At 41.0% G+C, this 22,459-nt stretch overlaps 2 protein-coding genes across 2 annotated transcripts in view; both read left to right on the top strand.

Moving 5' to 3' along the window:
* ANO1 (anoctamin 1) overlaps positions 1-6,721 on the top strand; it is an 83,726-nt gene extending 77,005 nt beyond the window's left edge. Inside the window, exons 24-26 of the mRNA XM_082484815.1 lie at positions 895-1,079; positions 2,876-2,981; positions 3,980-6,721. Of these exons, the coding sequence (XP_082340941.1) occupies positions 895-1,079; positions 2,876-2,981; positions 3,980-4,240 (552 nt within the window). The 3' untranslated portion in view covers positions 4,241-6,721. The remainder of the gene's footprint in view (positions 1-894; positions 1,080-2,875; positions 2,982-3,979) is intronic.
* Positions 6,722-18,142: 11,421 nt separating this feature from the next.
* On the top strand, positions 18,143-21,979 carry FADD (Fas associated via death domain). The gene is made up of 2 exons (XM_082485805.1): positions 18,143-18,693; positions 19,210-21,979. Exons 1-2 carry the CDS (start codon positions 18,393-18,395, stop codon positions 19,494-19,496), a joined length of 588 nt encoding a protein of 195 aa, XP_082341931.1. The 5' UTR covers positions 18,143-18,392; the 3' UTR covers positions 19,497-21,979.
* The last annotated feature ends 480 nt before the right edge of the window (positions 21,980-22,459 follow it).

Below are 22,459 nucleotides of genomic sequence, written 5' to 3'. Positions count from 1 at the left end.
ACCAAATAAAATGCAATTTTGGTGACCATAAAAATAAAACTGGGCTCGGTCTGCTCGTCCTTTTATCTCGATGGAGTTAAAAGCCACATACAATTAATGGCCTTTTGCAATGCAATGACAATTTAAAGAGTCGATTCACTGTCAGTTGTTTACAGAACAGAAAAGTATTTGGAAATCCATCGGTTGGACCTTATACAATGCATCGGGGACAAGCTGTGACTGGGGAGCGGGGAAGCAGCGCTGTGTTTTGCTTTCCTCTGGCGCTGGGGAGTACGGCAGCTCCATTCTCTGGGGAATTTGAGTTGTTACCCACGTAGAACTCTCAGTGGGGGTGGAACTCCTCCATCTGATATCCTGCAACTCGGAAGAGTAAGCAGTAAATACTCCCTTGTTGCAGCAGGGAATGCTCTGTTTTTAGGGCCCCGTGGGCTGCAGTCTTCTCCCTCCTTGTTTTCAGAAGTTGCGCGAGTTGTTTGGGCGAGACGTACTCGAGTATATTATTAATATGCCTTCCAGTCCCTAAAGGGGGCCTACAGGAGAGCTGGGGAAGGACCTTTTACATGGGCATGTAGCGATAGGACGAGGGGGAATGGCTTTAAACCGGAAGAGGGCAGGTTCAGATTGAACATTAGGAAGTTTTTCCCTGTGAGGGTGGTGAGGCACTGGCACAGGTTGCCCAGAGAGGCTGTTGGGGCCCCATCCCTGGAGGTGTTCAAGGCCAGGCTGGACGTGGCCTTGGGCAACCTGGGCTGGTGGGAGGTGTCCCTGTCTATGGCAGGGGGGTTGGAACTCGATGATCTTCAAGGTCCTTTCCAACCTAAACCATTCTATGATTCTATGATTAACTTAACCACTGCCTGAATATTGTGCTCACTCTTTACTCTTATGGCTTAGGCATTTGTGATCTCATTCACATCCGACTTCATTCCACGCCTCGTGTACCTGTATATGTACAGTGAGAATGGCACCATGCATGGCTTCGTGAACCATACACTATCCTCTTTTAATGTCAGCGATTTTCAAGCAGGAACAGCTCCAAACGACCCCATGGATCTTGGCTACGAGGTTCAGATATGCAGGTACTCTCTTGAGTGATAACTAACTTTAAGTGTTTTCACAGCTGACAAAGAATGGGGCGAATTTTTCCATTCCCTTGTATTTTCAATACTTTTTCAGCACCTTCATAGCCTTTTATATCAGATGGATCCATTGCCTTGAACGTCTCAGCTTACGTATTAAGCAACCACAACACCTGAATGTGAAGCACTGCTTATTCTGGGAAATAGAGATCAGCATTGTTAAATTCTGTATTTGTCCATGCAAAGATTTTTATGTATTCCCTTTTTCAGGAAAGGTGATACATAATGATAAGCAGCACAATGATGCTTAAGGGAATGAATCGATCTAACTGTGATGTCATGTTGCTGTATCATATGCTACTTGATATAATGACTGTGACTTCACAGTGCACCTCTCTTTTTTGTCCAGTTTCTGTAGCAATTCCTGGTGAGATTAATAGCGGCCTTATCTGCACTGGAACTTAAGACCCACTTAAAGTGTCATTGTACAGGAAACCTGCATGCCTCTAACGATTTCTACATACTAGTTTCATTTTTAAAGGAAAATTATTGTTGCACATTTCAGCTTGTGAAGCAGTCTAGGTCAGTGCTTTGCCTAGGCTTCCTTAGATACGCAGCATCTTCAAAACAAAGGTTTTAATGCTTAGAATTGGGGACCAAAGCCAAATATAACAGCAAAAGCACTCAGACCAACAAGAGTGAAAGGGGGACAGCGGGGGTAGGAAGGGGAAGAGGAGGACAAGGAAGAAAGCGACATTGCAGGGGAGCAAACAAAGAAAAATGACTTTGGTATACACATACTGAAAAAAAATACACAAAGTGACGAGGAAAAAACCAAACCTTTATAACTGTATTATTTTTTATTTTATATTCCTTATAAATTTGCATAGTGCAAGCTAATCTGCTGAAATGACTGCTGAATAGAAAAACCACTCAAGATGAAAGAAAAAAACAACCAAAATTGCATATGTATTAGCTTTGCTTGCTTTTACTTTCTCCTGGTTTCCTAGTGGCCATGTTTGGACCCAGGATAAACGAGGTTGTCAAACGTGGTTTTAACACAGAACTTGGAGAACAGAAGTGTTAGTGCCATGGTCCCATACAAAAATGCCAGGTTTATTTGCTTTCTAGCTTCTTTCTTCTTCCCATCCCATCATTTCTTCCATATTTCAGGGGGTTTTAAAATCATTTGAAAATGCGGAGCCCTGTTTCTTTCAAAACACTGACAAGATGCTGTGGTTTTAAATTTAAGGTTTTTTTTTTTTTTGGCCCCTTTTCTAACAAGTTATGGTTGATGAGCTCATAGATTTTCTGTAAGCCATAAGCCATAGCTTAGGCAAAATTCTCACCTCTCTATATAGCAAAATTTAGCTGCGAGCTTTTGCTAATCCTGAACAAGGAGAATACCACATAGCATAACACACTCTATGGATCCAAGATCAGTATTTTTGTCTTTAAAATTAGTCTGAAAAATATATGTTTGGGGATTTTTTACCAATTTTAAAAGAAAGTAAATTATCTGAGCTGTGTAGTTTACTTCATCTTTATGCAGAATTGATTTTGTTTGTACTAATCAGAGGGCATTAAGATTAAAGACCTTTAATTTTGAGTAAACCCTGAAGGCTGTGGGAGGCTTTGAGCTGTGTCTTGTTTCTGAGAGGTTACTACAGTGTCATGCTGTAATAGTGAACTTGCTTTTAGACGGTTCGATTTACTGTTCGACTGTTGGGTATTAATTCCTCATGGTGCTAAAATTTCTGAATGACAGCACTGATTTACCGAGTCTTGTTTTGCAGATACAAAGATTATCGAGAACCCCCTTGGTCTGAAAACAAGTATGACATTTCAAAGGATTTCTGGGCTGTCCTAGCAGCAAGATTAGCATTTGTGATAGTTTTCCAGGTAGGTTCATACTGCAGGCACCTTTTATACGAGAAAGAAACAAAGTTATGGTATTTCTTCAGCAACATAAAGCAAGTCACCTTTGGAAACAAGTTATTAGGCCAATGAAATTACCTTCTTCCTCAGCTGTTTTCTGGTAAAGCAAAGAAATTTGCCCATCCTCATTCACCCTCTTCCTTCTACCCACCCAGGCCCAGGCATATCCCCAGTGGAAAAATTCATCCCCAGGGATTCCCTGAACTGGTTTGGTGCAGAAGCAACTTAATGACCTTAGTGAGCAGCAAAGCACAAGGCTGATACTAATTAGGTCCCACCAATTTCTCCAGTAGGACATCAACAAATTCACTGAAGCAGCATAAATTTCATCCAAACTCATTTCTAGACCTACCCAAGAAATGAAATTTCCAAAGTTTTCGCAGCTAGAATTTAACTCGCACCTGAACAAGAAGGCAAAATCTTGTAATTTTTCACTAAATAACATTATTTGATCACAACAGTGACGCTGGTTATTGTGACACAAGCGTTTTAACAACTTGCTCCAAAATTTTTATTCCATTTTACTTTGTGACGAAATAGGTATATTTTTGTGAAAGACCTCCCTTTCATTGAATCAAGGTCTTTAAATCAGAAACATTTCATTGGAATGTACCTTACCAACTTTCATCATTTTACCTCTTGTTATTTGTTTCTGCTTTTCTGATGTAAAACTTGTAAGCCGTTTATCAACAGCAGTATTTCCTCGGGATTTCTAAGTGGCTGTGACAGTATTTGTATATAAATCATAGCAATCTGTGCCTGTCATTTTTCTCTACTTCTAGCAGGAACGAGAAGTTGAGGTGAATTTGGCTGGGTATCAGGCTTGCGACATGCCGTTGAGCCCAACTCAAATATTGTCCTTTCTTCATTTTCTCTTCCTAAGTACACCAAAAATAGCCCCTTCCCCTACGGTCATCCTTTCATTTGACCTTGCTGAGATTTTCTCACAATTTCATTTTCAGAACTTGGTCATGTTTATGAGTGACTTTGTTGACTGGATTATCCCAGACATTCCCAAGGACATTAGTCAGCAGATTCATAAAGAGAAAGTTCTCATGGTGGAGGTCTTCATGAGAGAAGAGCAAGGGAAGCTGCAAATGCTAGAAACCTGGAAAGACAAGGACAAGAAAAAAGGTGAAAACTGTAACAATCACAGCCCCAGACTCTCCAGGAGCCGCAGCGGGAGCTTGTCCTCCTGCCATTCGTATCCTCTGGATGTATAGAAGAGGAGGGAGTTGAGTACGTCGGGGCATTCCGCTGGTACACAAGCCATCGCGTAAAGGGCAGGACTCAATTAACGGACAACCTGGTGCATGTTGAAGGATGTGCTGCCATTTTGCTCCCATCTTTGTGAGAAATGCTCTTCTTACAAATATGGAGGACCACGTTCTATTTCTGATAATGTTGATGTTTTTTCTTTTGCACAAGCAGTAATGCAGGGAATTTTTATATTTCATTGTTAGATAACACTATTGACGTCGGTGTGCATTAATAAATGCAGGTACTTAGTACATCTTGATAGAGATATTCTCTGAGAATTTGACCATAGCCTATTAATTAACTAAATAAATCAAGGTAAATTTTAAGTAATAATTATACTACTAATTTAAAATATTTTTGGAACCCCAGGCTTGAAGGTCCATGGGGTAACTAGAATAATGTATATGCAAAATCAGCTTTAGAGTGTGCCCTGGTATTCCTTTTGGCAGGAGAGAAACCGCGTAAAGCCTACCAGACTGACTTGCTTTCCCAGACAGGCTTTAGCTCTGCTGGCAGACGTCAGTGTTTGAACCCGCAGGTCTGAAAGACGCAGAGCTCCTGCTGAGCTTTATAGTCACGCAGGTGCGTGGGGCACTTGTGGCAATCTGCTGTGTCCCTGAGACCTTCACCGGGGCACTGCTCTCTTCAGAAACATCAGAAAAGTCGATCTGGAAAAGTTCTTTTTTAACCGATGAACGACTGATGTGGATGAAGCTACCTCAGTGCCCCAGGCTGCATCGGCTGTGGTTGAGCAGTCCCCCAGCGGCTCCTTGCTCACGGCCAGGCAGCAGCAGCACAATTTCGGAGCTCCTCCCAGCAGGTAGATGATCACAGAGCATTTTGTTAAATGCCCTGAATTAATGAGCACACGTGGAGCTACAGTGACTCGCACTGCCCTGCCTAGTACTCGGACACCGTTGTTGCTGAGGAAATGCCCTTTTTCCCGTTGGATTAGCACATCCCGGTCGTAGCCAGGTTTTTCTCCGTAGCCCTCCATCCTCTGCAGGAGAAAGGAGTCTGCACCCCTTTTTCACAGCCAGTTGCTCCCGCAGACTTTCTACTGTTGAATGGCATTTCCCAGAGGCTGTCCCGGAGGAGTAAATCCAAAATGTGGCCCGCTTACTGTCTTCAGTGGAAGTTTTGCCTGCGCTGGGGCTACAGGACCAGACCTTCAGTTAGTTACAGGACTTTTCTTTTGTCTTAAAATACGCTATCTTTTGTACAAGGAGCTTCCTTAAAGTATAAGTCTAAAATCCTTACTTACGATGCCTAGCTAAATCCCATCAGTACAACTCTTTTTAAGCATAGTACATTTTAGTTTTGCTTTGTCAATTGAGAAACTGCACTTCAAAATAATATTGGTGCAATTAACCTCATTTCTTTTATTGCTTTGTCTTGTCCATGGCACTTGCATTGCAAATATAAAATGGAAAAATAAAATAAAAATGAAAGATTTCTTTAAAGTCTAACTACTGTATGGTTTGTTACAAAACCAAACGTCAGAAGAGTGTTTTCAAGAGAAGTTAGTTATTTCTTTTTTTCCTTTTTTCTCTGCCAAACTAATTTAAAGATTAATGCTAGAACTTAAAAAAAGGCCATATTTAGCTTTTGATATATTTATTTGTTTTAAAGTATGTGATAAACTTGATATTTTTCTGTAGTCTGTCCAAAGAAGGTACCAGAAAAGAAATTATGTGGAAGAAAGAAAATGGTATTAACCAAATATTCTTGAAGCTTATTTAAAATATTGATCCAACCAAAGATTTTTATTAATAAAGGGCTTATATTTTGTTAACTCTTGTTTCTGTTGTATTTTGACTTGCAGGAATGTCACTATTATTTTTAAAATTTGTATCTTATGATGGCCTACTCCTGTAGGGCCAAATCCTGCCTGATTTATTCCCACAATTAGCATTATGCCCGGTAGTAAGTGTTTACCAGATCAGGCCCACTGACTGCAATAGGACTGTGAGTGGGAATAAATCAAGCAGAATTCTGTCCGTACGTCTTGTTGAAAAAGTGTTCTTCCTCTCATTCCATGGTAGCCCAAAAGATCCAGAAGCAAGCCAAACATGAACTACCTATTCTGAAGAGAAATCTTAGGGGAACTCCCTTGAAGGGAATTTCATCTGTAAATACTTATATTCCCAACTTAATACTGACATTCCTGTAAATGGTAGAACTGTATCCTGAACACATACTTATCAGAATTTTTCATTATTTGCTGAAATCATGAAATAGTAACAGTTGCTTATACTTTCTTTTGTACAGTAAATTGTTTGAAAATGGAATTTTGTATATAAAAACTGTATTACTACTTAGATAACTATAAAACTCTTTCATGGAATCATTTTTTAAGAAAAGCAAATATATACTAAATCTGTTTCAGTTCGTGGGATTTTTTTTTCCTTTGAACACTTACTTGAAATAAACTTAAATATGCAAGAGTTTCTCCTGTGGGACAGGTTCTGTTCCCAACCCTCCTTGTGCTCTGAGTCTCCAACTACAAGTTCTGTTCCATTTGAAAACCACAGTAATTCGTGTTACAGTTTGCCTAAAACTGGATCTGCGACTCCCTTTCCAGTGCTCCTTGTGTACTTGGACAGCAGAGGCCAGAACTGAGATTTGTTTGCAGGTACTGACTACTTCATTTCTAGACATCTTCCTAACAACGTAGAAGGTAAATGTTGGGTTCCGGCTGCTCTAGATACCCACTTGGAGATTAAGTGAATCCCACCTAAGATGCATCTGTCTGTGTGAGCGCAAGGGGAGGTTTGGCTTCTAGCACAGACGCAGATGGCTGTACCACAGACATTGAATATTAAGCGATGGATTGTATCCTGGGAGCTTTAATTTTCTGATGACGTTAGTCTTAGGTATTTAGCAGAATGTAAGGTGTAAGAGCTCTTCATTAAGACATTTGAAATGGGCTTGAGGAAGAATGCTACTTGGTTTGTTCATTTAAATTGAAAAATGTATTCGTTATTAAGAAAAAAATGAAATGGTAAAACTAAAGGAATGAAACTCAGGAATTCCTTCGACTGGGTCTTGCCAGATGTAGCCCTGAAAGGAAGTAGCTCAAAGGCTACGCTGTGTGGATCACATTTTTATTGCCTTGTGAGACATGTACAAGCCAACCTGAGCTCAGAACCTGACTTGCCATTTCCAATTTTTTCTCCTTCTCCCATTTAGGTGTTCTGTGAGATGGCAAAGTGTGAGGCTTCATACAATTCTGTCTTTCTAGCCAGAAAATACTAATGCTCAAACTAATGACATTTAGTTAGATGGTGGAAATTCTTTTCCAAGATAATGGATACAAAAACCAGAAGCAGGTAAATCCCTGCCCAGTTGGTAACTGGTTTGGCATTGTCAGTTCTTGAAGACAGAATAGTAGATACGAGCTCACTAGATAGAAGATAATGCCTTCCAGAAAGAGATTTGCACTGCGGTTGTGGCACTTTCATGAAAGTTTTTTTTCATATTTGTGATGCAAGTGGAAACAAGTTTTGGTTTTGCCAATAGCAAACTTGAGGCAGGATAATGCTAATAAAGATACACTGGAGGAAGGGGGGGGGGGAAAGAAAGTTAGTACAGAGCAGCAGACATCTGGAGGTGACCAAGAAATAACTGAACATCCCTTGATGCAACTCACGGGTACCATATGGGCCAGGTTTGACGAAAGATAGCAATATTTGTATTCATACAAATACAGCTAAATTCTGTATTGATACAACGGTATCTCCGTGTCATGCATTCAATCTGTTCTTGGCATGCTTCTGCCACAAAATTGTAGGTACAAAACCCCATTTCCCAGCCCTGCTTTGATCAAAGATTAAAAAAAAAAAAAAAAAAAAAAAAGCCAAACCGCAACATATCAATGTATTCAACGGGAAAATCATTGTACCGGTTTACTTAATCCTAGAGCAAATGCAGACAATCGTAGGATAGATTACAGCTGGCAGTGGCTGCAGAGACCATTTTTGACCCATTGCTAAAAAAAGCTGTTTGCTTTTTGCTACTCCAAGTTTGTGGCAAAGACACAACTTCAGTTGGTGCATTTGAGGAGGAAATCATACCCACCTTATTGTGTCAACAGTACCAGTCTGAATCTTCTGGATTTCCATGTCATTGTGTTTCTAAGATACTGTCTTACAAATATTTTGCAGTCTTAAATAGCTTAAGGGTGAATAAGTCTCAAGTGAAGGCACAGATACATTTCTATTTTTAAACCCTCCGTGCTCTCTGGTCCTGAGCTGTTAATGATCTTTTTGGCTGTTGCGATTTCCAATAAGCAATAATAAATCAATTTCCTTTTCATCTTGTTACCTCAGGAGTTTGAACTCTCCAGAAGTTTCACAGATCGCTTAAGTCCATTTATAGTTTCCTATTAAGTTTTCAGAGTAAACAACTCTTTTTCCTTTCACCCCTGAAGAAACCGTGTCTTAAAATTTATATGGATTCCATTCGAACTCTGGTTCAATTCTTCTCACATTTGAGTACTATTTATTCCATGACCAAACACAATATGCCATTTTTAGTACAGCAGAGAAAAACCAAAGTTCTTTTTTTAACCTCCATCTTTTTTTTAGCCCAACAGGCCCTTCTGAAGAAGAAAGTAACTATTAACGTGGCTTCTTCTTAATTTTTAATGCCATGCATGCCACCTGATTAGAGGCCATCTGAAGCCAAAGAAAATATTTCCTTTGACTCCCTTTGACTGCAGTGCACTTTCATGAGACTAAGCATTGCTTATTGAATTATTGGTTTCTCGTATAATAAAAATTCGTGACACTTACTGTATGGTATTTCTATAACCCAGTAGTGTCAGCTAAAGCCAAAATACGTTGATGCGGATGAGTTGTGTGAGCAGTAGAGTTCTGCACACTGTTGCGTTAATTTCCACAACATTAAGGGCTCAGAAAATCAAAGGCACGATGCAGTCACGTGAACTTGGTTACACAGATTTGAAGGTTTTGAAGTCATAGCTTTCATCTTGCTTAGTACCACCTGGGTGAGAAAATTCATGCCAAAATGGGAAATGTATCTATGCTCATGAGAAAAAGAATCATAACACAAAACATTTAGCAGAGTGCTTGTGCTGAACAAACTTGTAACAAAGTGTTTTTCAGAGCAAGAGTTAAATGCAGATAGTTAAGCAGTCTCTCTTAGAGCAGAAGAAATATTATTCCCTATTTTTACTTCTAAATAAAAGAGTGGCCATCTTCTCTGGTTGAAATATAAGAGACGGAGACTAGGGAAAAGGTGCAAATAGGGAAGGAAGGGTTTCGACTGATGTTCTCAGATCCAAGTTAGCTGGCAGATCAGCCACAGTTGTTTTTCTGGAAGGAGAAACAGTCACTTCCTAAGGCGACCCCATCCTGTAGGCAGGTTAGCAGGCAGCCTTTGCCAATGTTTTTGTAGCGATGTGCAATCTCATCCTGCCAAGCGGTGCAATACTGTTGGTCTTGTGCTCAGACGAAAGCCGAACAGCTTTGGTCCTTTGGAAGGAAACGGAAGAAAACAGAGTAAGAAAGCGAAGACCTTTCCAGCATCAGTGAAGGCTTGGTGACTATGCCTTTTCCACTGCTTGCAAATAATACCATGATCCTCGGTGATCCAAAATAAACAGTTCTTCCAGGAACACACTTATTTTTAACATTGATCAGAACGATTTATAAACTCTCACACGGCTTCCAAGATTGAAGCCAGGCCCCAGGTGGTACAAGCCCTCTGGTTCTGCAGCAGGTAAGTCTCCCAAGCCCCAGAGGCGACGTGCAGGTAAGTGGCTGGGCTGCCGGCGCTGCCTGCCTTGAACCCAGACGGCAGCGCTGTGTCATCGCGGCACGGTGCTCACAAGCATGGAATTTCCCTCTGTCCTGTAGGAGCATGTAATTAATGAGAAGAGCACCTCACATTTCTTAATGTATTAATATCCAAAATACGTCTGTAGGTAAAGATGGTAGGTAATTACAAGTAATTAACCATCAAGTGGGAAAGTAATAAATCTCAGCAGGCCAGCCTGCTCCAGGTGTACTGCACAACCTCCCAGGTCAGCAAGAGATGGTGCACATAACGAAACAGCTCCGCACTCTGGTGGATTCTGGGCCACGCTCCTACAGTTATTCAGGTATTTTACTCTACTCGGGCACTGCTGGGAGCGGGAGGGAGTTGGAAACGGGGAAGGAACAGTGAAAGTCCTGAGAGTAAATTAACGTGATTTCAGCTACATCGTCCTCCTCGCTTCAAAGAGCAAAAGAAGTAAAACCGAGAGTCGGCTCTGAAATTCTACTAGACCTCTTCACTTTTGTCTTTTTGAATTTTACATCTGAAACCAAATTTCTCTGCATCTTTATGATACTTGTCTTTTAGCTCTGACCAAAGACAGCTGAAGAGCTAAGCTGGTAATCATCCCTGGGTCTTCTTGGGGATAAGAAATGACAGTTAATCACTTCCAGGTTCAGGTACTTGGCAAAGATGTAATGCAGGCTACTTCTGCTTTAAAAAGCCTCATTCCAAAATTGCTGAGTAACAGCAAAGCTGTATCTTTGTATGTATATTTTGGAGATAGGACAGGGTGAGTTTGGGTCTGATCTTATGTTGCAAGTCATTTAATTTCTGTTGTATCTCTGAGCAGAACCTTCTCAAAAATAAAAAGGAAAATGCAGTACATGAAATTTTTGAGGGTAGGCAGACAAAGCTGTGCTGTGTGTAACTTCCTTCTTTTAAAGTACACAGACTGTAAGGAAAATACATAAATGCTATAGATTGTATTATATTAATGCATTCTTATCTCGGTGAGTCACTCTCCTTCATAGACTTTTCATCCCTGATGCAACAAGTTTCCATTATGTTTGTATAGGAAAATGAACTCCAAATTGTGGCTTAAGACTAACTTGTATCTGGTTCTGACTACAACACTGCAGAGTAGCTCGAATTAAAATGTTTCTTTAGAGAGCAGAAAATAATACTTCCTTCCCCCCCTCCCCCCCCAAAGAATCAAGGGAGGGGGATGATGAAACCGATTTGCTTTCTTATTTATTATATCTGAATCCCTATGAGTAACTAACCTAGTCATATCCTGTGTCACTTAATGGTTGCATAAAACTATTCACGTTTTAAAAGGAAATAAGCGCTCCGGATAACAACTGTACTGTGTTCGAGCAGACAAGGCACTCCCTCTCTAATCCAAGTTGAAAAAAACTTACACCTTCCAATTTCAATGACAGTGAGATGATGACTCAGACAGAAAATACTGTATTGGCACATTCTTGAAAGGAAGAACAGAAATCCCCTGATCCTTCCTCTAATGGGTAATTCTACCAGCAATCACAAATATCTAAGGTAATACTTGTTTTTAGGAAATGTATCCCCCCCCCCCTTTTTGGTTTGTCATTATCTCCAGTCACTGTAGTGAGCTCACACCACCTGAGTTTAACTCAGAAATCAAGCAAGCATGGCCAGGCTCCTTCATTTATATTTATTAAAGCAAAATGTCAGTAATTCTGGGAGACATTTAGAGGCCAAGGTATTTTCTGGTCTGTGAAGAGGCCATTCTGCAGGCAGAGACATGGCTGGGAAAAAGGTTACATTTTTCACACCACTTGACAATGACCAGGTCCAAAGCAGAGTCCCTTAATGCAGAAGAGATTAGAGCTGGAATATTCACACACACACAAAAATCCCCGCTGTTACTTTTTCAACTGCAGTGCTGTGTAGCAGGCAACGGAGTGCTGCTGTTCTCAGTAAGGAAAGAGGAAAAAAACCCTTCCCTTAGGTGGGAGGATGAAGTCCTGTGGTATCGGACTATTTGCATACTTGTAAGAAATACTTCCAAGTGGTGCAAACTAGTGCAAAATCGATCCATTTTCTGCAAAATAATTAATTTTAAGTTATCCTAACCTTTTTTATAGCTGCTCAGAATATTGTATTTTCCAATGCAAAGAAGGACATTGAAGAAAAACACCTCCATTTTATTTTCTGTGCAAGAAAATAAATCTTAACGAGGTAAGTATTTACCTGGGAACTGACAATACAGCAGCTCAAATTTATATATTCTTCAGAAATCAATTAGTATTAGCTTTCAAGCCTGGCAATCAGAACCGCTGGATTATTTCCCTGGATGAATAGCAACTTCCAGTTCGTATCTTAACTTTGTTTGCTTTGTTCTCCACCAGTCACAGAGCCCACCACTGCGCAATGGGGCACAGTCCCCAGTATGGGTTTGAGAATCACTGGGTCTGAGCGAGTGTTGGACTCACAAATGACTTTAAGTCCAATGGCTCTTCACCACCCTAAGGGAGATCTTTTGCCTTCAGACCCACGCCATTATCTCTGTGCAGCACTGCAGAAAACAGGCGTCTGGACGTAAATTAACATGAGATTTGGCATCTCTGTATCATATTCTGCTGTAGGTTTATCTTCAGGAGGAAATTGTTCAGAATAGCTGCCTCGCATGGCAATTCCAAGGTAACCCTCAGACAGTGAACACTTCCAGTGATCTACAGGTCAGCTCAGTCTAGTTCCAGCAGCGACTGCATAGGGTAGAAACAGAAAGGGCCCAAAAGGAGATCTAATGATCATTCACTACTGTTTGGGGAGGTTTTTTATTTCCTCCGTATCTTATTTCACAATGACATTCCTGTGCAGACAACCTCGTTTTCTGTTTCTCTCTTTTTCCAAGTGCAAAACTGATGTTGCAGAGCTTAAGTAATAAATACAGTTTAGAGGACTGAAATGTTTAGAGGACTGAAATATACACATAGCTTTTTTGACATGTGAAATGTTTGTCTGAATGATTTCATGCTTACATGGTATGATGAAAATTCACCACAAAAATAGGTAAAAAGTCAAGGCAGAGGTTTTTAGCTGGAGAAAATAAACAAAAGTCTGCAATTTACCCTTCCCCTAAAGTTAAACTAACTTCTTCTGCCAACAATAATACAACAGAACTATATCAACAGAATTATATCAACACTTCTTCTGTTTCAATATTAAGTTCAAGCATCTGTTAACAACTTATTGCTTGTTGTTGTTGTTACTTGGCCAGATCTTTTATCTGTATACAACCTATTCATGCCGGAGTTCACTTTCTTTTCAATACTTATTTACTTTTCCCACACTCGGCTTCTAATTTTCTCTCTTTCAACACTCAATAATTTGACATTTCTCATGGGCCCTTTTGTCACGGACAGTTTTCTCCTAGGATCCTAAGTCTCTTCACAAATAGTTCCTTTACTAGAGCACTTCTTTCTGCGCTAGAGGTTATAGCGACAGAGAGGTAATCTCTGACAGAAGAAACATGGACATTTCGATTCATTCACAAAAGAAAACGCAGAAACTGTCTTTGCTGAAAACATGCATTTTAGGATTTTGCAAACAATGCATGAGAGGCATTGCATAAGTATATTAAACTGATTTCCATAAAATTTCTTATTCACTGTGGGAGTAAAAATGCAAGCAAGCAAACAGAAAATTTGTTACTGCCCAATTCAGCTAGCAGGGAGGGGTTTGCATTTTTTTAATACTGCTCTTAACTTGAAAACAATAAGGAAAAACTGAGATGCTCCTAATGCCCTTGAGAAAGGATGGCAGTTAAAATAAAAGAAGTGTACAATTGACTAGCTCTCAAAAGAGAAACAATTTCTCTGCACTGAGAGAGGATTAAATACACCTAGTCTACGCCAAGAAGTTTGTCCAACCTGTGTCTCAGAACTGTCAGGGATGAGAATTTTAAATTCGCCCTGGGGTATTTGCTATTGAATTGTCTGATGAGTTAGAAGTTACCAAAGCTGCTTCATTTAAAAACACTGTAGCTCTTAAGTACGCCAGTTTCTATGGAACCATGCAACTAGAAACTGCATCCCATCACGTTTCTCAAAAAGGCAAGAGCCCCCCCTCTCTAGCTGCAGGGCTTTTGAAAGCACCATGCAGGCCACCCGCAGGGTGTGCGTCAGCGTATAGATTTCTCTTATTATAATGGAATGGCTTGAATTTTGACGCCACCTCCACTGTATGGACATTCCCCTTTTCCCTTCCACTTGTTAAAACCCCAAACAAATACCTGTTTGACAATTCTACTTCCCCCTTGACAATCAGCCCAGCCAATCAAATAAGTAAAGAAACAGCAGTAGACCAGCAAACACTCCTTGACTTGGTTCTATTTTCTGTCTCTGAAGACACCGATTGACTATCTCTTCATGCTGCGCATTATTTAAAGCAACTACACCACCAAGTCTGTCAAGTTATAGTCCTGACCCATTGAGTCTTTCAGCTCTCTCTGCTCTGCAAAACCAGACAGAAGGTCTTACAGAAGCACATCCTTCACACCTTACAAACCCAGGAGCAGAGCTTTACTAATAGCACTGATTTAAGCTTTAAACATATCAAAGGTAAGCAAAGTATGTATGAAGCAGCAGGTATGTAGCTCAGAACAAAAGCAAAGAAGAAAAATGCATGTATTAACACTGGAAACTCTACTGGTGTGTGTGGCCCTCACTGTGGGCCTCTTCTGAGGAGAGAGATTTCCTTGAATACCTGTATCATCAGCTCTGATTTGAGATCCCTTGTCAGAGAAGAGGGGCTGCCTGAAAAGAGAAGGCAAGCTATTAATATTTACAGAAAGCTATTTGTCATATGAAGAGTAAGTTGCCTGGCAGTGATAAATAATCATCAAAGGTGGACTCAGCAACTTGTATACTTGTTAATGAGCACTAATAGCAAATCAGATTACATCAGAGGGATTGCAGCACCTGCAGAAACTGTCAGACATTTCCACAGCCCCACAGCAGATCAGAGTAGGATGCTAGAGCAAAGAAGAAGGGCTAGCCAGATATGGACGTTGCCTTAGCTGGAAAACACAAAGCATCTTCCAAAGTTTCCATGCAAACTCATCTCAGTCACCTGTGGTTCAGTACAGCCACCCACATTTTACCAAAACGTTTACTATTCATGGCACATGGATTAATATACTTTTTAAAGCAAACGTTTAATAACATGAACCCTCCCAAAGAACCTTTCAGCCACCCCACGTTTATTCACGCAATGTGATAGTGCAAAGACCCCACGGAGGGCAGCCATGCACTTTGCCATTTCATGCCCACAGTCTCTATATGGGTGTTTGTTGCCTGAATGTCCTGGTGACCGACACCTCACTGAAGGCTCGGTAGAAATGACTCTTGTTTTGCTCTTTGCCCAGTTCCTCCAGTGAAGACCATGAAGTCAAAAGGCTGTTTGAAACACTCTCAGGCTTCGAGCTCCCTCTGCAGTATTTTGCAAGGATAGGTCTTGCCTCAAGAAACCTCTGAATTATTTGGTTAGGAACTGGATCGTTCATACCACTTAAATTTCTGGGAAACTTCCACTGAAATCTGAGCTGGACTAATAAATCACTTCTATTAAGTTTTATTCTGATGTGGAGTGGTTATGATCTGTTGACCTTGGCAAATACTTTCTTTGCTACAGCTCCGTGAACTGCTTTCAAAGGAAATAACTGGAGGAAAGCAAGTTGCTTGGGTATTTTCATCTGTGAATGTGTCAAAGTAGAGGTTAACGGGTCAGATTCAGACATAATAAAAGGGACTACTAAATCATTATGCCAGGCATTCGGAGGAAGTTTAAAACACTTAAGTGATGAATTATAACTTAATTAAATAATTATTTGTATCTTTTAGTTCTATGTTTGTTACTAATTTAGATGCTCTTAGAATTACACTGATGTATGGAATTACTGTCACACCTCCTTGTACATCAGCGCTGGATCTGGCTGCTAAATTCCTGTGAAGCTATTAAAATCGCAGCTGGTGTTGCTTTCAATTGCACGTCAAGGGATAAAGGATAAAGGTATAAATTATGCTGATTTAGACTTCCTTCACGTAGACTTGCCTCTGAATTCAGACAGCTGCCATCACCAGGCACAAGCTATGCACCATGTGATTTGTTTCCTCCTGTTTTGTAGAGTCATCTTCCATGGCAAAATTAAAATGAGATTTTTATTTAACTGGATTTTATACTTCTTATATTGTTAGCAGGGCTTACATTTGCTTTCTAAATTAATCCACATGCTGCAAATATATTTCTCCTTGGCATCACTGTACCCTTTTTATTAATCTTCTTTCCTTCAGTTTAAAGCATATTCAGGGCTGCAGAAAGAAAATGCATCTCTCGACTCAGGCACATCTCATCCCAGCTCAAATTCTGAGTGCCGATTCCTCTCACTATTCACTTTACCATGAGAACCTCCAACAGGTTAATTCCCTGCAATTTGCAGCATTTAGGGACTACACAAAAATCTCTCTTTTATACAGGTTTTTATATTTCATCTGAGAGACCGGGAGTAATATGCACATTACCTGCTTTTTAAGGCTGGCGTGATTAGATGCCCTCTCATTTTTCCTGGATGAGGAACATAACGCTGGGGGGGGAGGAAGAAGGGTGATGGAAGTCACAAATTTATTGTGAATGTTGGGATTATCTGGTTAAAATCAAAGAAAATATTGCTAATGCTATAGCAAAGGTAATGATTTTAAGGGAATGCTTACTTGGAGAAGAGGCTGCCCAATGTTCATATAACCTGGGAGGATCATATGGGAAACATACCTTTTATTCAGTATGAAATATGTATTTTCTTGTATCGTGCCCACTGCTGTGGATGTACAGATGGCTTTGTGCATGTAGGCAGTTCCATACATCGGGTTTCTTGATCATATATAAGACTAGCTCTGTGTAAGACTGAAACAGGATGCGGAAAATATAGTGTTTTTATCAAAGGAGGGCTTGTGCCTGTAGGGGTTTTACAAATGTTTTGGGATTAGGAGTTGTTCCTCACGTTGGAATGTGAGACTGGAGGAAGAGATGCAGAAAACATAATGCTTAAGCTCGTGTATCTGAGACAGCAATCTTCCTATGACAAGGACTGTAGGTCTATTTGTGTGTTGCAACAATAATAAAGGCTCTACTGGAAATAATTTAGCAATGGGGTAGCTTGTACAATCAACGTCCCAGAGTTCACAAAAGGAATAAGGAAAACCCTGAACTACCTACGCGTCCTGTGAAGAAAAAACATCATGTTTTTCCTGAACTTTAGGGACCCACCAAATGATGGGATGAACTTGAATTTTCCCATTTAAGAAAAGTTCACAACCTTTCACCTTGTATAAAATTGCCTTCAAAATAAAAGGACTTAACATTTGCCCTATTTCTTCCCTTTCAAAGGTCACGAGTTACTTCGTGTCACAGTTAGTCTTTGTGAGGAACAAAGCCCAGGCTGCAAGCCCTGTGTTTCCAGGGAAAGGCAGGAGGTCCCTGGCCACGCAGGGAGGGCAGAGGCCGCTTTCCCGGGCAGCTGCCAGGCAGGGACACGGAGCAAACAGCAGTGTCTGTTTGGGAGCAGGGCTCTGATGCGGCCTTTCTTGCTCTTTGTCGAGCGAGTCCTTTTCCCCTTTTCCAAAAAAAAAAAAAAAAAAAAACCCCAAAAGTAACGCTTGTAGGTTTAGGTGCCTCACAAGGAGGTCAATAATTCTGTATTAAACGGGGAATCTACAGTACCTCCCAACTTAAGGCTCGGCCAAGGCTGAGGCGCCGGGCCCCGGCCCTGGCCCTCCTGCAGCAGGAGACCGGCCGTGCCGAGCTCGGCTCCAACTACACGTTTTGTATTCGGCATCATTAAACAAACCCTTTTGCCTCCGAGGGGCTTCTGAGCACTACGCCGTTCCTAAAACCAGGCTGACCGGCGGCGGGGCCAGCAGCCAGTCGCCACGGGGCTCTATGCGCCGCGGCCATCTTGTGACGGGCGGGGGGGGAGGGGGGGAAGGGGGGGAGATGAGACACTCGCTGCTGTCACGTGACTTCCGGGCACGGCCACGGCCGCCTCCAGCGCGCGGGCGGAGGGTCGGGGTCAGGGCTCCGCCATCGCGGCGGCGCCGGGTAGGGCCGGGCCGGGTGCCCCCGGGTCTCCCCCGGGTCTCCCGGCGCCCTCTGGCCTCCCGGGAAGTCGCTCTGTGAAAACAGTGAACGCGGTCCGCCCCCGGAGGGCGGGGACGGGACTCCGCCAGCTTTCCCGCGCCGGCGGTGTCTCGCCCCGGGGCCTGGTGGTGGTTTAGCGGTGTAGGCCTCGGCGCTATGGACCCGTTCCTGACTCTGCTGAACACTTTCTCCTCGAGCTTGTCGGAGCCTGAGCTTGCTGCCCTGAAGTTTCTCTGCCGGGGGAACATTACGAAAAGGAAGCTTGAGTCTGTCCAAAGTGGTAGGGATCTCTTCGGCTTCCTCCTCGAGCAGCAGCTAATTGCAAGCGACAAGGTGTCGTTTCTTGAAGACTTGCTTAAGAACATTAAAAGGGAAGATTTGGTCTCACAGCTAAAGCAGTTCGTGGAGGAAGGGGGAGTTAATGCTCCTGATGATCAACCAGATGTGCATGAAAAACGTAGGTGGATTATTTTTTTAATTTCCTCCCTCCCACCGCCAGGCAACCCCATATATCTGTACACATCCCAAAGCTGTGGGTATGCTTAGAGCAAACACAGAGCACGGCTGCCCTCAGTTGCCTGCTGTAGCAAAGCCCACTGCTAAGGGTGGTTCCGCTACGAACTGCTTCACGGGACTGTGTTGTACCCTGGAAATGTACTGTGAGGGCAGTATATGCTGCAAACAGCTTTCCGGCGTGGAAATTTCTAATTTTTCCCCCTTTTTTTATTGAATGGTCACTTGGAAATTCAGCTATGTACTTGGGATTCGAGTATTTCCAGTGGCTTTTCAGAACACGAAGGTGATCTCCAGAGGTCCCTTCCAACCCTGACCATTCTGTAACATGGTGTGACTTTCAGTATTTGCAGTACAGCAAGAATAGTAGCATTTTGCTAAAAATAAACCCCTAAGTTGAAAATTTGCTTGTATTTCTTAGTAAATCTATCACTAACTTGATATATTTCTGCTATTTCAGGTCTTCAGAAGGCAGCTATTGAAATCATATGTGATAATGTTGGGAGAGACTGGAAAATGCTGATGCGGAAACTTGACGTTTCTGAAGTGAAATTGGAAAGAATAGTGGCAGCCAATCCATATAACTTGCATGAACAGTTGCTTCAGTCCCTTCGAGAGTGGCAGAAATGGAAGGGAAGAGATGCAAAGGTGGCTGACTTAATAAAAGCTCTTCGGGGCTGTAATATGAATTTGGTGGCAGACAAAGTTGAAAATAAACTCCTGCAACTGAACGCTGGAACCAGGTGAAATCTATATAGAAACATTTCCGTGTCCCACAGATATGGACGAAAAAACTAAAAGTGCCTTCTACTCTTCTGAACCAAAATCAGTATCATTGGTTCTGTTGCTTATTCTGCCATTAATTTATGTGCATTATTAGGCTGATTTGTGGTCAGATGACAATTAGCATAAAAACAAATTGTGTTCAGGTAATGCTTTGTGGTTTGATGCTTCCTTTAAGAGATTTTTAATTTAGAAGACCTAAACTCCATTTGGTAGAAATTCTCACACTTTGGTTCTACCATTCACCTGAAAACAAGATTTGCTTGACTGCAGGTACTTGTCAGATATATCTTCTCTGGAAATACATCCATGGGGCACTTCTGAGGCAACTGTAATTTAAAATGTCTTGAGGGGGTTGGATATTTTTTTTTTTTGTGGCCTATTATAACTGTAGTGTGAAAGGCAGAAGGAGTAGATCTCTTAGTTGTGTACTAGGGGTTTTTTTGAGTAGCATAAGATAATATCTTCCATAATTTGTCAAATACATTTGGTCTCCAATGCCTTCATCATCCGGAAGGAAATGTTTTCTTGAAACTATCAAAGAAATTGTGTATGTGTCTCATGTTTACAGCAGCCTCTTTTTAGTGCTGTGATTGTTTTAAGATTCTGTACTCGGAATCTTTTCATAACCTATATCACAGACTCTGGTCGTGTCTGCTGGAAGTTGCAGCTCACCTCATAAGTAAGCTGCAGTTATCTGTGCTCTTGAGTAACAAAAGTCTGTACTGTAACAAAAACCTAGAAAACAAATTGGTTCCTTTTTAGTGGACGAGTGTGACAGCCTACTGAGAGCAAATACATAGTACTGACTTTCCTCTAGTGATAGCCGGTGAAGATCGGTTGTCTTTTGCCAGTTTGTTCTCTTCAAAGGTTGCTCCAGATCCAATAGCTCTTCCAAGTCCTCTGCAGTTTTTTAGTTCATTCCTGTTCCTTTACATTTTTTGAAAGTGGTTCTAAGCAACTTGCAGAGGAAGGAGGTTATATGAACAAGACCAGATTCCGTTTTCAGCTTTAATTTGGAACAGATTTCAAAAAATGGCCTTCACGGCTAACCTAAGACTGGGAAAATTGCACAAGCTTCACAACATGCAAGGCTGTAGAGGCCTCTGGGGACTATCCCCTATGCAAGGGGGAAAAGTTCTCTGAAATCATTGTTGCTTGAACGAGTAGGACTGTTTGTTACTGCAAACATCCTTCTAACTACATAAATAGATACTTGAAGAGGAGAGGCTTCTTTTTTGCTACTGTACCTGTGTGACTTCTAGCTCCTTTCAGGTTCTTACTACATGGTGCCATTACTGTGAAGGCCGGGTGTCAGCATATAATACACCACTATTCTGAATAAATGTTGTGATATTGATAATTTTTGAGGTTTTGTTACAGTTGGTGCTCCTAGTTTAGATGGTGACACTTGAATATTTGATTGTAGTTAATGGAAACTGCTGTAAAGTGGACTTACCTTTTTATTATGGTATTTCCTTAAGTGATTCTCAGAAGTATTTTTCTAATCATAGTATACCAAATATCAGTGATTGTATCCAAGCAAAGGAGCAACAGTTAATACAGAGTTTTCCCTTGTCAGCCTTTTGGGCAGGTACAGTTCTCTAAGTACTTGCTCCAATACCTGTCAGTATTGATTCTCAGTTCCAGACTTCCAGTAGGAGACACAGTGCCATGCTTCAGCTAAAGGACTAGCTCAAATGTTTTGGTGGGTTTTGTTTAGTAGATACGGTCTTCATTCTACAGTATTTAAAGAAAGTTATCACTTCAGACTCTTTTCCTTTGTGCCTCTAAGCAATTTTTATGAGCAGAGCGGAGTAGAAGTGAAGTCAGATGAGTTATGTTTGTGGTGAACCAGCTCTGCAACAGTTCCAAGTTCAGTCTGTCCAGTAAAATGTTTTCTTATCTACTTGTAATAAGTCTTCTGGTTCACATAAGATATGTTTATCTGGAATATGAAAAGTAGTATACTCCCTACTGCATATGACCAGGATATTTTAAGAATCAGTAGGAATAACTTGTTAGTTGTTGCCAAGCGCTCATCAGCTACAAGAAATATTCTGCCCCAGAAGATATCTTTTGTTTCTTTAAGGATTTGTACACAGTGGATGTTTTACTCTGTATGAAAGCAATGACCTAGACTGCATCAATCTGTTCAGTACCTCAGGGCCAATTTAAAACTGTTTTTATTAGAGATTTTAAAGTTGATTATGTGAGAACAAAATCAAGTGGAAAAAAATGGAACAAAGGGAACAAAAATTTTTATTGGGAGGAGGGGTAAGGGAAAAAGCTGCAATTTGTGAGGAAATGTGTTGTGATCCAGTTAGCAATCTTTTATATTCAAATGAAGTATTTTGGACTCAAATATACATATTTTTATAACTTGAATTCAAGTTTTATATTGTATAATTTTGTGCACAGTTCATTAAAAAATACTTCCTTAAAAACAAAAGAAATGGAACTGGTTTCTTATATTATGGGATTGCTGTCTATGATGAGATCTCTGATTGGGAGAAGATAAATATCAAGGACAGTTTTAAAGCAAGAAGTGGTGCTAAACAGGTGTTATGTTACCAATGTCCTTCTTGGAACATTTAAAAAAAGGCAAAAAGCTTTGTTATTGAATTCTTCAGAAGTGCTAAAAAATTTAGTATTCCCAGCGGGAATAGCATTTGAATGCTGTCACTCAGGAAAGTGCAACAGAAAAAAATTCTCTGCAGGCCCTCAGGAGCCCAAAATTGAGTTGCAGTGCAGCGTATACATGGGACATAGGCCTTCTGTGAGTAAGGGCTTTACAATTGTTCTCTTGCTAGTCATGCTGCAGTAAGGGTGTTGTATTTGTTTTATAATTAATTAAAAACAGAGCTTATAGCTTATTCTGAACCTGTTTAGCCTTTTAGAAGATGTGTTCACAAGTTAAATTGATA

Source organism: Vanellus vanellus, assembly GCF_965231255.1.
Source record: "Vanellus vanellus genome assembly, chromosome: 6".
In the NCBI taxonomy this organism is placed as follows: domain Eukaryota; kingdom Metazoa; phylum Chordata; class Aves; order Charadriiformes; family Charadriidae; genus Vanellus; species Vanellus vanellus.
Note: the sequence above shows the minus strand (reverse complement) of the source record. Positions and strands in the feature narration are given on the sequence as shown.